This window comes from Lacerta agilis, chromosome 14 (assembly GCF_009819535.1).
Source record: "Lacerta agilis isolate rLacAgi1 chromosome 14, rLacAgi1.pri, whole genome shotgun sequence".
NCBI classification, from domain to species: domain Eukaryota; kingdom Metazoa; phylum Chordata; class Lepidosauria; order Squamata; family Lacertidae; genus Lacerta; species Lacerta agilis.
The window spans coordinates 12,580,488-12,599,523 of record NC_046325.1 but is presented as its reverse complement, the minus strand read 5'-3'; the positions used below and the strand labels follow the sequence as shown (position 1 = coordinate 12,599,523).

The window sequence follows — 19,036 nt, the reverse complement described above, 5'->3', positions numbered from 1 at the left end:
TGGCTGGAGAAAGAGGAGTAAAATCAATGGGCCAGATTAGATTGATACCTGTCTCCAATATGTCCCACACGTGCGGAGGAGAGACGGCTCTGGATAAAATTGGGTAACCAACCATGCGGATTGACCCTATGTGTCTTGGATCTTGTGGGTTTACAGCATTTGCAAATGAACCTCAGCATGGACACCTGCCAGTAGTATAAGAGACAGGGCAGGAAAACAACTGCTCTCTTTTGCCCATCCATGTATATCAGTTGAATTTGGGAAACGCATTGTTCGATGTGGCATGAAATCTCTGGATGATCCAGTCCCACATTTTTGGATCTGATAATGGAGTCCAGCAATATCTGGAAGGCCACAGGTTCCCCACCCCTGTATTATGTGGCCTGACAGGTATCTGACAACGCCTTAATCTGAATTTTAATGTCCCAGGCAAGTGGCCAAATGGAATCTCTGGCTTAATGGGTTATATAGTGAGCAGCCCTGCATTAATCCAAGGCATGGACAATGTCATGTTTCGTTACATTGATGAGCCTCTGTAAAGAAATAATAGGGGAATTCTTTTCTTTCTTTTTTTGTATATAATTTTTATTAATTTTTCTGTTTTACAATTTACATCCTTAAAATATCAGTGACTTCCCTTCTTCTCTTTCCATGGTTCATTTTACATATCATAAATCCCTGCATATTTTACAAAAACTAAAGCTTTCAGCATTCCATTATTACATCCATCCAGTGCTTTTTTCCTAAAAATATATGTTTAGGGGTACTCTCATTTTCCTATTCATATTGAAATACTGCCCCTCAATGAAGCCAAACTTAGATTCGCAAAATGTTTAGGGGTATGCGTACCCTTGCGTACCCCCAGAAAAAAAGCACTGCATCCATCAAAACTTATTTACACTGTTGAATTTATCTTAATGCTGCCAACGTTTCCAGCTGTACACAATTACTTCCCAAGAAATAATATGCAAATTCTTACTACACTATACATACATTAACTGAGAACTTCGGGTAAGTGAAATTCAGGTGACAATTCTGTTGTGAATCAGCTCCGTGGAACACCTGCTTTCAAAGATTTTTACAGCTGTTTAGTGCTCTTGCTGCAAGTGGAAAAGGCAAGTCTGCCCTACATGAAATTGCTTTCTTCAAAATGGACAGGCCACCCTGATGCATCGCAACCGATGACAATATGCCTTTGTCCCGTGTGGGCCCAGTAGCGGCATTGGCCCTGCGAATTTCCCTGCAGCTTGCAGGTGGTGACGGATAACTGTGCCCTGCTGAGCCTCAGGGCCCGGCGGTAATGGGTTCCGCCTCTGCTGCAGATGTCCTTCACGTTGCTCCTGGGCGCATGGACAAAGCTGTTGGTGTCTTTGCAAGGTCTCGTCATCCCCCGGCGCAGCATCATGGCCCCACAGTAATCCTGCCCGGCCACATTGGTCCGGGGGAAGTCGTTGTGCTGCCTCAGGAACTTCTCGTGCCGAGGATTCTGCGAGGAGACACGGCTTATGGTCAGGCAAGAGGCCAACAGGAACAGCAGTAGCGCTTTGTTTCCTTTCAGGGAGATCATTGTCACTGCTGATTTCCGATGAACCTACAGCCATCGAAAGGAAGCGGGTGAAATGTTTATTTCGCATCACTTTATATTTTTTAAAAATGGGTTGCAGTGCATATCGTAAAACAAACACGCATTGCAAATGAAGGTCAAATTTTTTAAAAAGCATTTAAAGAAACGTGATTGACAGGAAAACAAAACAAAAAATCGAAACTCCACATGGATTTTTTACTTGTTTTTTACTTGCATCGTTGGCGATGCAGTGAACAATACAATACAAGTGGTTTTATTCTGGGGGGGGGGGGGGGATGAAGGGATATGCATACCCCTAAACCACAGTGGTGCTGTGGTCTAAACTACTGAGCCTAGGGTTTGCCGATCGGAAGGTCGGTGGTTCGAATACCCGCGACGGGGTGAGCTCCCATTGTTCAGTCCCAGCTCCTGCCAACTTAGCAGTTTGAAAGCACGTCAAAGTGCAAGTAGAAAAATAGGTACTGCTCCGGCGGGAAGGTAAACGGAATTTCCGTGCACTGCTCTGGTTCGCCAGAAGCGGCTTAGTCATGCTGGCCACATGACCCAGAAGCTGTCTGCGGACAAACACCGGCTCCCTCGGCCTATAGAGCGAGATGAGTGCCGCAACCCCAGAGTCGTTCGTGACTGGACCTAACTGTCAGGGGTACCTTTACCTTTAAACATTTTGTGAATCTTTGGTACTTTTGTCCATTTATTGTATTTATCTTTCCTGATTTGAACTATGAAATGGTGATTTTCTTGAGTCAAAATGAGAGTACCCCTAAACTTTTTTTTTTTAAAGAAAAAAAGCACTGAACAATACTGTAAGAAGTATTGTTTACCATCAAACACAGACCATTGGTCCATCTAGCTCAATGTTGCCCACACTGTCTGGCAGCTGCTCTGCAGGGTTTAAGTCAAATGGTCGCATCTAGCTGTATAGTACCAATGTGAGAGAGCTCCTTTGCCCCAGTTTCAAGACACCCACCACAAAAGTAGGCTAGGTCAGTGCAGTTGACACTAGATGGCAGCAGGGAACAATAGGTAACCTGTCACACGAAGCAGAAACTGTGTGAGACGGATTGCGACAGCCTTCAATTTCTGTTCAGGAATGTTTTTAGGGCGCCCATATGCAAAAGAGGGCAAAGTCTCTCATATGCTTTAAGGGTTCTCTATCAAAGCAGGGTGTGTATCAGGCACAGTTTGGTGACAGGGAAAAGCAAAGACAAACCAAGTGGAAGCAAAGTGGAATCCCCACTTTTTGAAAGGCACCAGGACTGTGTTTTCAACATTACACCAAGTGATCGTCTTAAAGGTGCTCTTTTGGCAATTTCTTATTCTCTCTCTCTGTCTCTCTCTCTCTCACACACACACACAAACAATTTTCTTGCTCTGCATGGTTTCATTGGTAAGACTCAGCTCTGGGACATAACAGGTAATTTAAAAGAAAGAAAGAAAGAAAGGGAGAAGGAAGGAAGGAAGGAAGGAAAGGGAACAGTCCCTGAGAACAAAACCTTTATTTATTTATTTATTTATTTATTTACCATTTTGTGACAGAAAAGGCCCCCTTCATGGATCACTGCCCTGACGTGGCGAAGGGGCCTGAATAACCCCAAGAAGCTATGAGCTATGCTGCGCAGGGCCACCCAAGACGGACAGGTCATAGCTGAGAGTTTAGACTAAATGTGATCCACCTGGAGAAGGAACCGGCAAACCGCTCCAGTATTTTGCCAAGAAAACTCCATAGACATTAAAAAAAAGGAGAAGGCTTGAGAAGAAAGTGAGAGGTTTCCAAAGCATGCTCTGGTTCATGGGGTCACGGAGAGTCAAACATGACTAAGACGACTAAACAACAACAGAAAAAGCACTAAACGTTGAAGGGGAAATAGCTTCTCTCAAACAAGCTTAAAAAAGCAAAAACCCAAACCCAGGTATTGTTACCCTTTCTTGTAACAAGGAACTAGTCCCTCAGGGGGTCTCATACATCCCTTACCCTTTTGCTCAGTTAGTCAGAGGCTCAGCAATAGAGATGTACCGTACTTTCTGGGTGATTCTGTTGTGTGGAAGGGAATCGGTGCTACATGAGACCCCCTTTCCTCTGAGGGTCAGTCATGGATACATGCAACAGGGTGCCTTATTCTCTCTCTCTCTCACACACACACACACACAACACAGTCACACACTTCAGACCTTCTTGTGTGTCATGACTGCAAAGCACATACTGTTAGAATCAGGGGTTTTTTAGTCTGGGGGGGCACAGAGTGGGTATCCTGTGCCCCTCTCTAGATGCTTTTCAGCTCTGACTGCCGTAAGCCCCAGCCAGCGTAACGGGTGTTCAGTGACGGGAAGGACGATCTCTGCTTCTGGTCAGTGAATATTCTTCACAAAGCTGAGAAAACTGCTTTTAAGGCCAAATAATACACATGCAGCTGAAGGGAAATGAGCCTTCCTACTCTCCCCTTCCTTACAGCCCAGCTGATACTGGAGCTGGGATGGGGGAGAAAGCAGACACTGGGCCATAAGGAGGTGATGCTGGGAAGGGTCCCTGCAAACATTCATGTTTATTTTTATGCCAAACACAAAATCTCTCCTCTCCATCTTCTGCGTCACAAATGTGCATGAGGAAAAAAAAAACAGGGCTGCTGCTGCCTCACGTAGTTTGACCTGTAAATTGTCACTTTGGGGGCCCCTCTATTCACCCTTTGCAGCAAGGAGAGCTTACCTGTGGCCCTTCAGATGTTGTGGACTGCAACTCCCATCATCCCTGACCACTCGGCATGCTGGCTGGCAGTGGTGGGAGTTGGAGTCCAACAGTATCCGTAGGTTGGCAGCTTCCCCAACCTACACAGTCAACACGGTGTGATTCTAGCTGGGTTGCAACCAGCGTTTCCTTTGGAGACAAACCCAGCCTCACTCCCTGACACAATCTAAGGACCACAATTTTATCACCCAGAACGATTTCTGCACCAACTTACGCGATCTGCTCGGCCAGCGCTACTCAGAAACGCCTCCAAGTCACCCAGGGGCCCGTCGGAGCGGTGAATTCAGTTTCCTGTAGAGCTGAACATTTCCCCTTCATATCCCTGGGCTCTTTATACCCAGCCGCACCAGCTGCTGGTAAAAGGTTAGTACCGATCACATGCAGCTGGATTGAACAGGCAGACAATGTGTGGATCACGGAGATGGAGGGCAGGGATTAAGAAGAACAAATGCACTGAGGATCAAGACACAGTTGACCTCATTGTGGTTTGAAGTCTCTCTCTGATAACCAGTAAACACAACACTACTTGCTGAATCCTAGCTTCTGAATATTTCTCCTGGGTGTGTGAATCCTGTAAAAATAGATAAATTCACTTCTTGATTGATTTAAACAATACTGTTACTGGGAATGGGGAAGAAATTTGATTCAATTCGCACTTCGTGGTCAACATACTTTCTGGAACACTTTCTGGAACATTCCGCCTATCGAAAAATGGCCAACCTTAAAATTCGCAGTTCTGCTGCCAGGTAATGTGTGCAAGAATGCATGTGCTGGAGTAAAGTGTGCTTATAAATCCCTTTGTAAAAAAGTAAAAATAAATCAATAAATGCACACATGTTTGAGAATCACATAAAACTGGCATTATAGAAGGGGGAATTGCTTTGCAAAAAAGAAGGTGTGCATTGGGCAAAATGGCATAACACATGTATGTATTAGGAGAAATTCACACAAAATGCTGATGAATTTCCATGGAGACTTAAAAAAAATGAAACTGCTGTGGAGGTGAATTTAAGATTGGATTTAAAAATGAGAACTGGAGAGAAAATGAAACTGACAGATTTGCTTACCCTCTAATTATTCCCTGTTTGGGTGGATGCTAGAACTGCCTTTTTAAAATACACACACACACACACACACACACACACACACACACACACATATATATATATATATATACATATTATTATTTAAAATTTTCAACATAACACATTAAAACTAATTAATTATTTATCCCTCCTGGACTTCCCCCCCCCCACCCCAAGTGGTTTCTAATGTCTCCCCTTTGTTTTCTTTTCCATTCAATCTCAAATCCATTAATAACCTTAATACAGTGGTACTTCTGGTTGCGGACGGGATCTGTTCCAGAGCTCTGGCCGGATCCCGAGGTTTCACAACCAGAAGTGCTGCTTCTGCGCATGCACATGGCAAAAAAGCGCTTCTGCACATGCACGCAGCGCGGAGAGAGCTTCTGCGCATGCGCGAGTGGCAAAACCCGGAAGTGGGTTTGCCACTTTCGCAACCCGAAGTTTACGTTACCCGAGGGTAACGTAAGCTGAGGTTCTACTGTACATGGTACTTCATAGATACTATATCAATCCTGCTAATGTTTTTAACTCTTTACAGTGAACTTTAAGGTATTCTATAAACATTTTCCAGTCTTGTACAAACTTTCCTTCATCTTGGCTGTGGATCTTCCCGGTCATCTTTGCCATTTCAGCATAGTCTGTTCTCTTTGTTATCCATTCTTCCTTCGTTGGAACTTTCTGTTCCTTTCATCTTTGGGCAAATAGCATCCTTGCTGCTGTGGTTGCATACATAAATAATCTTTTAACATTTCTTGGTAAGTCTTCATCTGTTATTCCTAATAAAAAGGCCTCTGGTTTTTTAACAAAAGTTATCCTAAACATTTTTTTCAATTCGTTATAAATCATTTCCCGGAAGCCTACTGCATTTTTACATGACCACCACATATGATAAAATGTACCTACTTTATCTTTACACTTCCAGTACAGATTAGATAAATTCTTAGACATTTTAGCTAACTTTACTGGAGATAAATACCATCGATGCATCCTTTTCATATAGTTTTCTTTTAAAGCACTACAAGCCATAAATTTTAAATCTCCTTTCCACAACTTCTCCCATGAATTGAGTGGTGTATTGTAACCTATATCCTCTGCCCAATGTAACATAACTGCCTCCGCTTCTTCATCTGAAGTGAAGGCTAGAGCTGTCAATCATCTCCACTTAGGGCACTGTTGGTGAGTTTTACAAAGCATACAGCTGGACCCAGCATGTCATCCACCGCATGCTGCTGGTTGCAATGCACGCATTTTTACTATGCATACGTATCCAGACTGAGAAACTGCAGTTCACCCTGGCTTCCCAGCATGCACAGATTATATATGCTCACTCATCAAACATGCATGTTAATTCTTACGACGAACCATTTGTAGCTCTGAAACTGTGTTTAATGTCAACAGGTCTTGAGAAGCGCCACTTGAGGAATAAAAGATATCAGGGCTTATAAGTGGATTTGTGCCAAGCTGCAAGAGAGTCAAGGGTGATAATTTTTTAACTGGGGCCCTCTTTCCAATGTTATCACATTTATAAAGTATGTATATACAGTGGTGCCCCGCTAGACGAAAATAATTCGTTCTACGAATTTTTTCGTCTAGCGGTTTTTTCATCTAGCGAAGCGGCAATGACAGCCGCGCTCCGCTAAACGGAAAAAAGACGAAAATTTTTCGTCTTGCGAAGCAGCCCCATTGACTTTTTCGTCTTGCGTGGCGGCTTCCGCTAGACGAATGCCGTTCGTCTAGCGAGTTTTTCGTTTAGCGAGGCATTCGTCTAGCGGGGCACCACTGTATGTGTGTGTGTGTGGAGAGAGAGAGAATGAGAGAGAGAGAGAGAGAGAGAGAGAGAGAGAGAGAGAGAGAGAAACCTTCCATGGAGCTGTACAGGACACACCTCCAAGATTAAAGTGATCATGTGCATTGTGAACAGACATCCCAGAAACTAAGACACCTCTACATTTCTTCATCTTGCAAGGGAGGAAGCTAACTAGGATGAGGGTGGTGGCAATGAAGAAACCTGTTAGTGGCATGGAGCAAACATACATCAATGCTTTCTTTCTCCTGTGGTGGCAAAAAATAAGTACCTCAATATTGCTTTCGCTGATGCTTGATAGATGTTGCATCCAACATCTATGACTCTCTATTCTCTACACTCCAACTGTATAATTATTAGAGCAACAGAACTCCACGAAACACAAAGGACGGTCCAGTTTCACAGAGGATTGCACTTCTGTTGAACTCTGAAGTGTAAACACTGGATTTCTTCAGCAACATTCTGGACATTCTTAGCTCTGATCCTGGGCCTTGTCCTGAGATGGGAACACCATTGTCTCCTGAGTCGGTCAATATTTGGCCACTAATAAAGGAGCAGCAAACAGGAACAATCCATTGTAGGCAGGAGGACTTTCTGAATTTGTCATAAGCTATTGTTCACCAGCCTTTTGGAGCTGCTCTCTTGCTTATCTCTTACCCAATCTCCCATTTCTTATCCCAAAGGTGATGGCTGGGGCAAACCCATCTAGATAAAGCCAAAAGCCTTTTCACTGCATCAGATTTTATCCAGGTGAAACAGGTTGTAGCTGGCCTGCCTCACTAGGAGGGGCTGCCACATTTCCAGGAGTCACTTCAAAGAAACAAATGGGTAATTAGTGTTTTTTTTAAATCTCCCTCCAGTACTCAGTCTGGTCCAGCAGGGCTCTTATTAAATTATGTTCCTTACGTTCATTTTAACCACTTTGGTGTTTTTCTTTCCTGTACTTTTTGGGGGCTCTGATTCAGTTATGTTTTCGGTGTTTGCTTGATTTTGCCATTTTTGTTTTCTTTAGCAGAACAAACAAGACTGTTCGATCTTGGCAGATACGTTGCCCCACAAAGCATGCCAACTGCTGCGTTGCAACTTCCTACCTCCCCTTTGAAAAAACTTCTAGAAACATATCAATCACTTGGCCGTTGGCCTGTTTCCAAACACCCCTACCAACTTCTGTGATCAAATGGAGATTACAGGAGGTGACTTTCACAAGCCAGTTTAGCTAGTTCAGAGTAATGGCGTCATTGAACAGGTTTGCAATTCTCATCACTAAGAGGCACTTAAAAGGTGGTGAAACCACACCTCTTGATACTGGTGATCTGATGGTAGAGAAACTTCTAGAAGACAATTTATGTGGTGCAGACTGGATAACAGGGCCGTCTCATCCATAGGGGCTGGTGGCGCGGCGCACCAGGGCGCCGGGCCCCCCAGGGACGCCCCCGCGAGCCCGCTGGCATACCGGGCTCCCCCTCCCCTCCCCAACCCGCCCCCACCCACACCCCCACGGGCGGGTGGGCGGGCACTCGCACGCCGGAGGGCGGGCAGGCGGGCTGCAAGCCGTCCGCCCTCGCTTCCCGGAGCCCCAGTTGGAGCGCTGGAGTGGCGCGGGGCTTTGCGCGCCCTTCCAGCACTCCAGCTGGGGCTCCGGGAGGCGAGGGCGGCGGCTTGCAGCCCGCCCGCCCGCCCGCCGGTGCGTGAGCACCCGTCCGCCCGCCCCTCATCCCTCGCCCGCCGGCGCGCGAGCGCCCGCTCCAACACCACACCCCTCATCCCCCGCTCGCCCAACCCCCCTCCCAAGGGGTGGCCAGCGCGGGAGGGAGGCGGGCGGAGAGGCAGCAGGCCTGGGGCGCCGAGGGATCGCTGCACCATGGCGGCTGATCTCTCTAAGACGGCCCTGCTGGATAACATCACAAAAGACCAGCCACCAGACCCCATGTTTTCATAGGTTCCTGTGCATTCAGGGCTCATCCTATTCCTGTTACTATAATTTGTTTTAACAACTTTCAATACTGAATTATAAGTTGCTGCTTTTGAGCCTGTTAAGATGGTACATGCTGCCTTCTAGCAGGTCACCTACTTAGTTCAGTATTGTGTTCTCTGACTTACTCAGAGTCTTAGGCAGAGGCCATTCAAACCACCTGATAACTTTAAAAAACAAAGCAAAATCTGTAGATGCCAGGGACTGAACCAGCGACATTATTGTGCTCTTAACAATGAGTTGTAACTTGTTCTCCAAAGTAGCTACTCCCCAGGTGTGGGAATTATAGACCCAGGAACCAGAATCAAGACCTGACGTCCTTGGAAGAGATGTGGGAGAAATTCAGCTCTTTGTTTGGATACAATCATACATCATCGTGCAACAAAATGGTTGACTGAAGCATTTCAAAACTGGATTTGTTTCTTTGTTCAGCCTGGACACTGAGATCCAGTGCCGAGGGCCTTCTGGCGGTTCCCTCACTGTGAGAAGCAAAGTTACAGGGAACCAGGCAGAGGGCCTTTTCAGTCGTGGCACCCACCCTGTGGAAGAAGAAGAGTTTGGATTTGATATCCTGCTTTTCACTACCCGAAGGAGTCTCAAAGCAGCTAACATTCTCCTTTCCCTTCCTCCCCCACAACAAACACTCTGTGAGGTGAGTGGGGCTGAGAGACTTCAGAGAAGTGTGACTAGTTGCCCAAGGTCACCCAGCAGCTGCGTGTGGAGGAGCAGAGACATGAACCCGTTTACCCAGATTACGAGTCTACCATTCTTAACCACTGTACCACACTGGCAGAGGTGAAAGAGATAAATAACTATCTGACAACTATCTGAAAGAGATAAATAACTATCTGACATTCAGAAAATACCTGAAGGCAGCCCTGTTTAGGGAAGTTTTTAACCTATGATATTTTAATGTATTTTAATATCTGTTGGAGGCCGCCCGGAGTGGCTGGGGGGACCCAGCCAGATGGGCAGGGTACAAATAATAAATTATTATTATTATTGTATTCTTAAGCAATGCCAAGTATAAGGCTGCTGGTATATATAGCAAACAAATTTACCGGTAAACTTCATAGTCAAACAAACACTATCCACACACAAAAGGGGAGGTCCTGGGAAACCCCAAAGTTTACTAAGGTACACAAGCGGGGAGACCCCAAGTTTTGAAGATCTTTAAAAAGTTCAAAGAGGGATGGAGCAGGGCATGTGTAGCTGGCTAGCACTTCTCTGCAGCCTTTTGTTCCAAATAACAACACAGTTCTACATATGTAAAGGAATATTTTATTACATGAAACTGCAAGAGAAGACCATTCAGTCACAGGTTCCAGTTCTTAGCCTTAATCTTTAGTGGGTGTTAAAACACACTTAGCCTTTAATCGGCTAACACCCTTATCCTTTAACGGGTGTTAAAAAGCAAGGATAGGAAAATGCATTTATATTGCTTTATGACCACTAGATGGCATGCATTTTATTAAAATACAAAAGCAGGAGGAAAAGACTGGAGGGACTGCGCCTCAGAGAAAGCAAACGGCAGCATTTGATAAGGCAAATTGCAGTTGAGATACAGAAACAGAAATAGATTTTCTTTAAAATTCTACCCAATTCTAAAAAGGGATTTAAAACATTGCGATTCAACACAAGTAAACAGAGACATCTACAGAGGCATTTTGAAGTGAACTGGCACCCCGTTAGTGCAGCCCACCCGAATGCGCTGGGAGGTGGACCTGCCTCTGTAGTTACAGGGGGGTCTCTGGGAGCCTCCCCCAACAATGCGGCAGGCAGTGATGTCAAAGGGTGTGTTGCTGTCATAGTAATTCTCACTGCCGGAGTAGGTCCCCCCATCACTGCAGGTGGCATCCACGGCCATGGGGTCCCCATGGATGAAGGTGTTGGAAGGTTTGCAAACACTGTCGGTCATCCCCCTCCTCTGCATCATGAGGTTGCAATAGCGCCGGGCATCCAAGTCGCTTCTGGTCTTTGGGAAGTCGATGTGCTGCCGGCCGAATTTCTCGCGACGGGATTCCCTCTGGGTAAGCGCCGGCAGGACCATCAGGAACAGCAGCAGCGAGCAAGCAATCATCTGAGCCATGGTGCCCACTGCACTTAGGAATGGAGAAGAGAATTATTATTTATTTCTTTTAAAAAAAATTGTAAGGCAATTTGCACACAAAAGTAAAGGACTCGGTGTAACTATATAAAAGCTGAAGAGCGGCCACTGCTTTGATTGGCTGGGAGAATACCAACACACATCCTCTGCAGGCATTGGCTGGCCTTCTGTGATGTCATTCCTGAGTGTTCTAACCTCTGAGTGGAAAAGAGGTGCTCATGGAATGTTAACAAAATGCAGCTTCTACAAAGAAAGCGAAAGGTCACCGATATCTGGGAAGGAGCTGAAAGCTCTTTGCAGGAAGGAGGAAGTGTCACAGAAAGGATGGCTCAGCTCATCGAAGCCGACTGCAAAAAGGGCAGTGTAGAACATGTTAAAAAGCAGGGAGGGGGAGTTGATTCTTTAGTCTCCTGCCAGTATTACAAATGAGTACAATCTAGCAACCTGTTTATGAGGTCACAAGCTTTTTCATCTGTGTTGAACACATAGTTTAGATAGCTGGGATTTCCCCTCATTTCCTGTCATAGCTCCAGATAGAGAAGCAGGGGCCATAATATAGATTGAGAGATCGATCGATCAGTGATAAACACCAGTGGAGGCTGGTGCAGCAGAGCAAATAGGAACTCACGCTCCACATGCTCAGACAGCCGTCTCACCTCCCTGCTATCCCCGTGCACATGTCATTCAAAATATAAACAATAATAAACTGTAAAATAAAATTTTATTTTTCAAAATGAAACAAAACCTACAGTAAGATGGAAAATAATGACCACTCCCCATATCAAATGGGGGGACGCCTTTTGTGTGGTCGCGCGCAGCCCCCCGGATCCCAGTGCGGCTCCTTGTAGTTTGGGCTGGCTTCACCCTCCCTAGGTGGGATACCTGGAGGTCTCCGCCTAACTCAGCCAATCGCCCAATCCCACCTGGGGAGGCATTGCCAAGGGGTTGGCCAGGTAAGGGGAGGGACCGCCCTGCCCACACAGCAGAAGGTGAGTCTTACCTGTGAAGCGTCAGTTGGCTCCAGAGTTTCTCCCACCCTGCCCTCCCTAAGTCTTCTTTTGCAGATTAACCTCTTCTCCACAGGTACGCAGGCGCTGCTACGTCATAGTCGCTGTTAAAGGGCAGGAAAGGAATTTTCCTGCATTGGCAGGTTTTCCCTTTCCCGTAGCAAAACGTCACAACTTTGGTGGTTTCAGGCCTTGGGCAGAATCCTTTAGTCTATCTTCCAAATTGGGGGGAGGGGCGTGAAGCGGTGACCCATGCCCCCCTTGTGGCGGTGGTCTCAGGTTTCCCCGTTAAAGGGGTATTGAGGGGAGGCATTGGCCATAGAGGTTGTCAGTGCTCTCCCCTCCAACGGCAGCGAAACGGGGGGTGGGCTCTCTGCTTGAATATATGTTCTCCAGAGCTAGCCAAATCCTCACACATTCTGGATAACCCTGTCGTTTCCCAGATCCCCGGCTGGGGGCTGGGAAGGATAAACGCCCAGTGCCTGAGCCAAGGTCTCCCTAAATCTGAAACTTAATAAAGTTGTGGCCAATTTTAATCCCATAGAACGTTGTCTTGAGTCATTATTCCGCTCGGGGGTCGCCTGGGGGTTGGCGGGACTCTGCCTGTCCACGCAATGTTTATTTTTGTATAGCCTACTTCCACTTTATTTATATTTGAAAAAAAATCTCCTACTTGTTCTAATTGCATACCTTTCATTTTTAAATATCCAAAGCAGATTAGAATCAGAATTCTATTTAACTCCCCTTTTTAAACAAGCCTTTGATTCTGTTGCTGCTTAATTTATTTCTTGCTAGTGCCGCTTCCTCCCCTGTTTCCTTCTCTTTGCTTTTTGCCACTGTTTTTGGTTTAATAATTTGTGTTTTAATGGTTGGATCATTGTTGCTTTTACGTGTTTCCTTCTTTATTTTTTTCTTTTAACACTTGCAAGCTGCTTTGAGCAGCTCATTTGTGGAGGAGAAAAGCTGGGCATAGTTACCAGAATATAGATAACAAGTAGTAAAACAGTTTCAAAATCCCACAGTAAACAACATACAGGCAGCCCTATGTAGCAAAGTTAGTAACGTTTAATGTTTTATTATGTTTTTGAATATGCTAGAAGCTGCCCAGGGTGGCTGGGGAAACCCAGTCAGATAGATGAGGTACAAATACTACTACTACTACTACTACTACTACTACTACTACTACTAATGTTTAAACAGCAGTAGCAGAGAGAGAGAGAAGACCAATAAAAACAGCTGCCAGTCCCTAGTTAAAAGCCTCAGAGACCTCAAAAGAAACCACATTCTTGACTGTTGAGCCCAATATTGGTCCCGTCCATCCAGTCTGCCAGAGCCAGTCTTCACATGCAGGCCCGGATTTAGGTTTGATGATGCCCTAAGCTACTGAAGGTAATGGGGCCCTTTATATGTCCAGCTGTCCTTTGTCAACAACAAATTGTTGCTGTTTTTGTTGCTGAATATATGCTATATGGTAATTTATGGACCTAATAGATATCTAAAACCATTTGCGCATGTTGCCATGCAACCAGTCCATGCAGAATGTAGGCACCCTATATATAGAAATGAGCAAACCAGTGATATTTTAGGGAGCAGGCTAGCAGGTGGGGCCCATTACTTATATCATGGGAGCCTACACAACACAAAACACTGTTGCTGTATCTAGGTATTATTTTATTTGTTTTTTATCCAGTACACCCAGTTGTTTTTTTCCTTTAAATTTTTTTGGGGGCCCCAAGAGAGTGGGGCCCTAAGCTATAGCTTGTTTAGCTTATATATAAATCTGGCACTGTTCACATGCAGCAGAAGTCCCTAACTCACTGAGGTTTAGCTGGCCAGCCAAAACTGTTCCAGGGTGTGGCTGCTGTCACATGCTGACAGCTTCTGGGAGCCACAGGTGAGAGCTGAATGCAGGGTGGGGGCCAAAGGCGGGAGAAGAAGGAGCACGGCACGTCCCTCACCAGAAATACTACCCCCTCCCCTAACACCTCATGCACTCCAGAACATTTAATTATAGCAACTCATTTGAATGCTTGGACCCTAATCCCCTCACTTTTTTCAACAAATCCTACCTGCCTTGCAGAGCAAAATGGTCCCCTTCTGAGCTGTGTTTTCCCCTTCTCGAGATCTTGTTTTACTGAGATGGCGAAACAGATCAAGTTCCCAGAAAAACTGTTTTTTTTTTAATGGCATATTTTGCAATCCTCTGGACTGTGCGGAAAAGTGGGAGGCTCTGTTTCAAAGCCGTTTTAGGCAAATCGGCTGGTTCTAGACCACTCGTTGCTTATTAACAAATGGATCTGGTTCGATTTTATTTTATTTTTTTAAATCAACATCATCACCTCGCCCTTGAGAAGGTGCTGTGCTGCCAAAATGTGTCAGGGCCTCAGTGTTGACAAAGCTAGAATGGACAAGGCTGAAAACCGCATCCCACTGATTAAGGGCGGCGGGAGGGGGGGAGAGACTTTTGTTTCATGTTTCTAAGGAAAGAAAAGATGCAGAGCATCTGGAACTGATAATATTTGGAAAGGAAAACATCGCTAGCCACTTTCTTCTGTTACACGTCAACCAAGTTAGGAGGACCCAGGGAAGAGTAAATAACTGCTGCTGAGAAAATTAGACTGAAGAAGATGACTGCGCTTTGGAGCTAAGGAAGAGCAGTTCAGATCAGCCTACTCTCCCTCTGAAAGGGAAATGCCACAGATCTTCTCCATCTTCCCTCGCTGAAACCTGAATCTTGTGGAATGGGTCTGTGCTATTGATAGCCTTGCATTCTCTGCCTTATACTGAGTGAGGCCATTGGTTCTCTGGGATTTCAGGCAGGGGACATTCCCCGTCCTACCTTGAGATTTCAGGGATTGAACATAGGACTTCCTGTATGCAAAGCAGAGCCACTGCCAGTCAGTGTAGACAGAGCTAGGTGGGCCAGTGACCTGACTCAGTATAAAACACCTTCGGTTGCTCTTTTGGCCTGATCTAGTTGGGCACTTAAGTTATCTTAAGTTAAGAACGTGCAAGGATGACCAGTGACATCAACATGAGCATGTGCACTCAGGGCCGGATTTAGGTTTGATGAGGCCCTAAGCTACTGAAGGTAATGGGGCCCTTTATATGTCCAGCTGTCCTTTGTCAACAACAAATTGTTGCTGTTTTTTGTGTTGAATATATGCTATATGACAATTTATGGACCTAATAGATATCTAAAGCCATTTGCACATAACAAATAGGAGCCTACACAACACAAAACACTGTTGCTGTATGTAGGTTTTATTTTATTTGTTTTTTATCTTATATTTTGGAAATGTACATCCAGGTTTTTTCCTTTAATTTTTTTGGGGGGGCCAAGAGAGTGGGGCACTAAGCCATAGCTTGTTTAGCTAACACATAAATCCGGCACTGTGTGCACTAATAAACTCTGATCAATGGGGATAATTTTACCTGATCGCCTTCAGGTATTGCCAATGAGCACTTATTGTCACTGGTCCTCCTTCCAAATTATCTTCAACTCTCTGGGGAAGGAAATAAAGAGAAAGAGAGAGGGAGGTAGAGGGAGAGGTAGAGGGAGAGGGAGGGAGGGAGAGAGAGAGAGAGAGAGAGAGTACCCTTTCTTTGTTCAAGACAAATCTTCTCCGTAAAGTTTCACATGCTGCTGTGAATTATTAACTTACCTATAGTTTTAGTAATTTATTAACTTGCTGTAAAAGTTGAAGTTATTCAACATGAGAACCCCAAATTAACAATTTCAGCATTGGGGTTTTCATCAGCTGTGTGCTATAATCATCACAATTATAACAAATAAAGGCTTGACATATCTCGCTTTGCATGTCATGAGTCTATCTCATATATTAAACTCCAGTAGCTAATGAAAACAATTGCTTACATAAATGGACTTTTCCACAATATTCTAGTTTTTCAAGTTTCACCTGTATATTGTGAATACCATATGGGTGGGGGTTAAATGGAAGGAGAAAATCTGGACATTTGGGGGATGGGAAAATAGAATAAAAGGAATAGGAGCCTTACTGAGAAAGGCAGTGGTGACAGCTCCCCACCCTAACATTTGACTCCTTTCCCTTTCTTGCTGAAACCTGGTTTTGCTGCAGTCATGAGCATCAAAAAACCTCCTATCCATCTCCCAGCAGACACTATGTTCCCCCAACAATGATTCATTTTGAATAACCATATGCCATCATGTAGTATAATTCCTGGCAGGAAATGGTTGTAGCCTACCCGCTCTCATAAAGTGTGTTGCAGACACTGAGTGCCAATTCGATCTAGCCAGGACCCCAACTTTTATCGCCAATGAATCTTCCAGGTACTCTGCCTCCCCTATGGTAAGATAGAGGTAAAGGTAAAGGACCCCTGGACGGTTAAGTCCAGTCAAAGGTGACTATGGGGTTGCGGCGCTCATCTCGCTTTCAGGCCGAGGGAGCCGGCGTTTGTCCACAGACAGCTTTCCGGGTCATGTGGCCAGCATGACTAAACCGCTTCTGGCGCAACGGAACACCGTGTCAGAAGCCAGAGTGCGCGGAAATGCTGTTTACCTTCCAGCAACAGTGGTGCCTATTTATCTACTTGCACTGGCATGCTTTCGAACTGCTAGGTAGGCAGGGGCTGGGACAGAGCAACAGAAGCTCATCCTGTTGTGTGGATTTGAACCTCCTGATCGGCAAGCCCAAGAGGTTTATGTAGCTAAACTCGAAGTCCCTAAGTACCAGAGGGTGTTTACCTTGGCTCGATGTCATGCCCTTCCTTCACCTGTCCTTGAAGGCTGATACAGGAAGATTGCTTACCTGGAGAGACAATGCCCCCTGTGACTCTGGACAAATGGAAACAACAGAGCATGTGCTTCTCCAGTGTCTTTATTACAGAGTCATTCATACTAGCCTCATCTTACCATTACTGCATAAGTAACCAGGGCGCACAGGACAATTCTATACCTCCCTGCTGAGAGTCAGTGTGGTGTAGTGGTTAAGAGCGGTAGACTCATAATCTGGTGAACCGGGTTCACGTCTCCGCTCCTCCAAATGCAGCTGCTGTTGGAGCTTGGGCTAGTCACACTTCTCTGAAGTCTCTGAGCCCCACTCACCTCACAGGGTGTTTGTTGTGGGGGAGGAAGGGAAAGGAGAATGTTAGCTGCTTTGAGACTCCTTTGGGTAGTGATAAAGCGGGATATCAAATCCAAACTCTTCTTCTTCCTCTTCTTCAGATACCAATCCTGCTACAACATACGTTGCCAGATTCTGCACAGCAGTGCTCAAAATTCCTCGGATGATGGCCTGTGTCACACAACCGAGATATAATGAGCACTCGTATTAGAGCTCTGTAGACTGTCAGCTATAGTCTTATATATACTAACCTTTTACGCTCTTTCACTCTTGTCTAATGTTCCTAACCCTTCTTTTAGACTCTCTTAGTTTCTTTAGGATTCTGAGATAGACTTTTATATATTTTCTGTTTTAACTCCCTTTAAAACAAAACAAAACAAAACAAAACGTTTTGAGAGTTTAAATGATTGTACCCTTCCCTCCTTACACTGGTCTACGACTGTAATAAATATTTGATTTGATTTGATATGGCTGTAGCCTACCACCCACGTGGACGGAAACATGAAAGAAAATATCGGACAGTGCAGTACTGCATTCCACACTCCCTCCCTTGGATGCAATAGGAAAAAGAAAAAGGAAATTAAATTAAACACACACCAAATGTTATGCAACTTTCTCATGAGTTTAATAGTGACAGACATTGCTGGTTTAACAGAATCAAAGCATGTTTGTTTGCCGCTGTGGTTTAAGGTTTTTGTTTGTTTGTTTGTTTGTTTGTTTTTTTTTAATTGCAGTAAAGCAGAGCTAGACAGAATGGCAGCAAAGGGGGGTTTTCAGTGGAGTTGCAAGGGATGGCATAATGGTTAAAAAGCTGAATATTTGGATCCGGGCGTTGAAAATCTTACACCGTGACAATGATGCTTTCGTCGAAGTGCACAGGCTCTCCTTTCTCATTACAGGCAATGACGATGTATCTGGACGATTTGTTATCGGAATATCTGCAAGGTGGGCGAGTTGAGCCACCTTTGTGCTTACAGGTGGTGACACTGAAGGGGTGGAGGGAGATCCTCAGCCCGTTCCCATAATCCTTCCCTCCAGATGCAGTGCACACAGCTTTGATGTTATTCTTGGTGTCGTGGATGAAGCTGTTCACTTCCTTGCATGCTGGTTTGTCCAGCCCGCGCTTTTTCATCATGGCGTCACAATACTGCTTTCCAACGTTGCTCTTGGGATTATCGTAGTGCTGGGTTAGGAAATTCTTATAGGTGGGTGCGCAATAGGCTCCCAGCGCCAGAACAGACACCAGAAAGGTGAGGAGCACAAGGCCAGATCCCTTGAAAGGCATCATCATGGGAGACCACCGCCTGAAAGAGATACCGGGGGGGGGGGGGAAGTAAAGTGGATGTGTAAATGCTTTCTTTCCGTTTGCCACCAGAGGGTGCTTTGTGAAACAGCTTGGAGTTCAAATGAATGCTGTATCCTTGCAAATTCTTATCTGCAAATGTTGTGGTGGATGTTATCTAGTCATGATCACATCAGTGCTGTCAAGTATCCCGTTTTCCCCGGGAATCTCCCTTATTTCAAGCAGTTTCCCGCTTGAAATCCCTTTAATTTCTCGTTTTTTTCAAAGGAAGCAGCTCCTCTCCCTCCCCCTGCTGGCCAGGGACTGGGAAGACCTCGCCTCCTTGCAC

General features: G+C 45.2%; 3 protein-coding genes across 5 annotated transcripts; all 3 read right to left on the bottom strand.

Moving 5' to 3' along the window:
• Positions 1–1,003: 1,003 nt before the first annotated feature.
• On the bottom strand, positions 1,004–1,567 carry LOC117057482 (ribonuclease-like). The gene has a single exon (XM_033168331.1). The coding sequence runs from the start codon at positions 1,565–1,567 to the stop codon at positions 1,127–1,129; it is 441 nt and encodes a 146-aa protein (XP_033024222.1). The 3' UTR covers positions 1,004–1,126.
• Positions 1,568–10,447: 8,880 nt separating this feature from the next.
• LOC117059181 (ribonuclease-like) lies at positions 10,448–14,481 on the bottom strand. 3 transcript variants are annotated; one of them, XM_033170734.1, is made up of 2 exons: positions 14,370–14,481; positions 10,448–11,288 (listed from the first exon to the last, which is right to left on the bottom strand). In XM_033170734.1, the coding sequence occupies exon 2, from the start codon at positions 11,273–11,275 to the stop codon at positions 10,841–10,843; it is 435 nt and encodes a 144-aa protein (XP_033026625.1). In that variant the 5' UTR covers positions 11,276–11,288; positions 14,370–14,481; the 3' UTR covers positions 10,448–10,840. The 3 variants fall into 3 exon arrangements, with proteins under 3 accessions (XP_033026625.1, XP_033026626.1, XP_033026624.1); XM_033170735.1 differs by having other exon boundaries at positions 10,448–11,283; positions 14,374–14,481; XM_033170733.1 differs by having other exon boundaries at positions 10,448–11,283; positions 14,370–14,480.
• A 3,643-nt stretch (positions 14,482–18,124) lies between these two features.
• On the bottom strand, positions 18,125–18,716 carry LOC117058740 (angiogenin-like). The gene has a single exon (XM_033170083.1). The coding sequence runs from the start codon at positions 18,694–18,696 to the stop codon at positions 18,247–18,249; it is 450 nt and encodes a 149-aa protein (XP_033025974.1). The 5' UTR covers positions 18,697–18,716; the 3' UTR covers positions 18,125–18,246.
• Between the last annotated feature and the right edge of the window lie 320 nt (positions 18,717–19,036).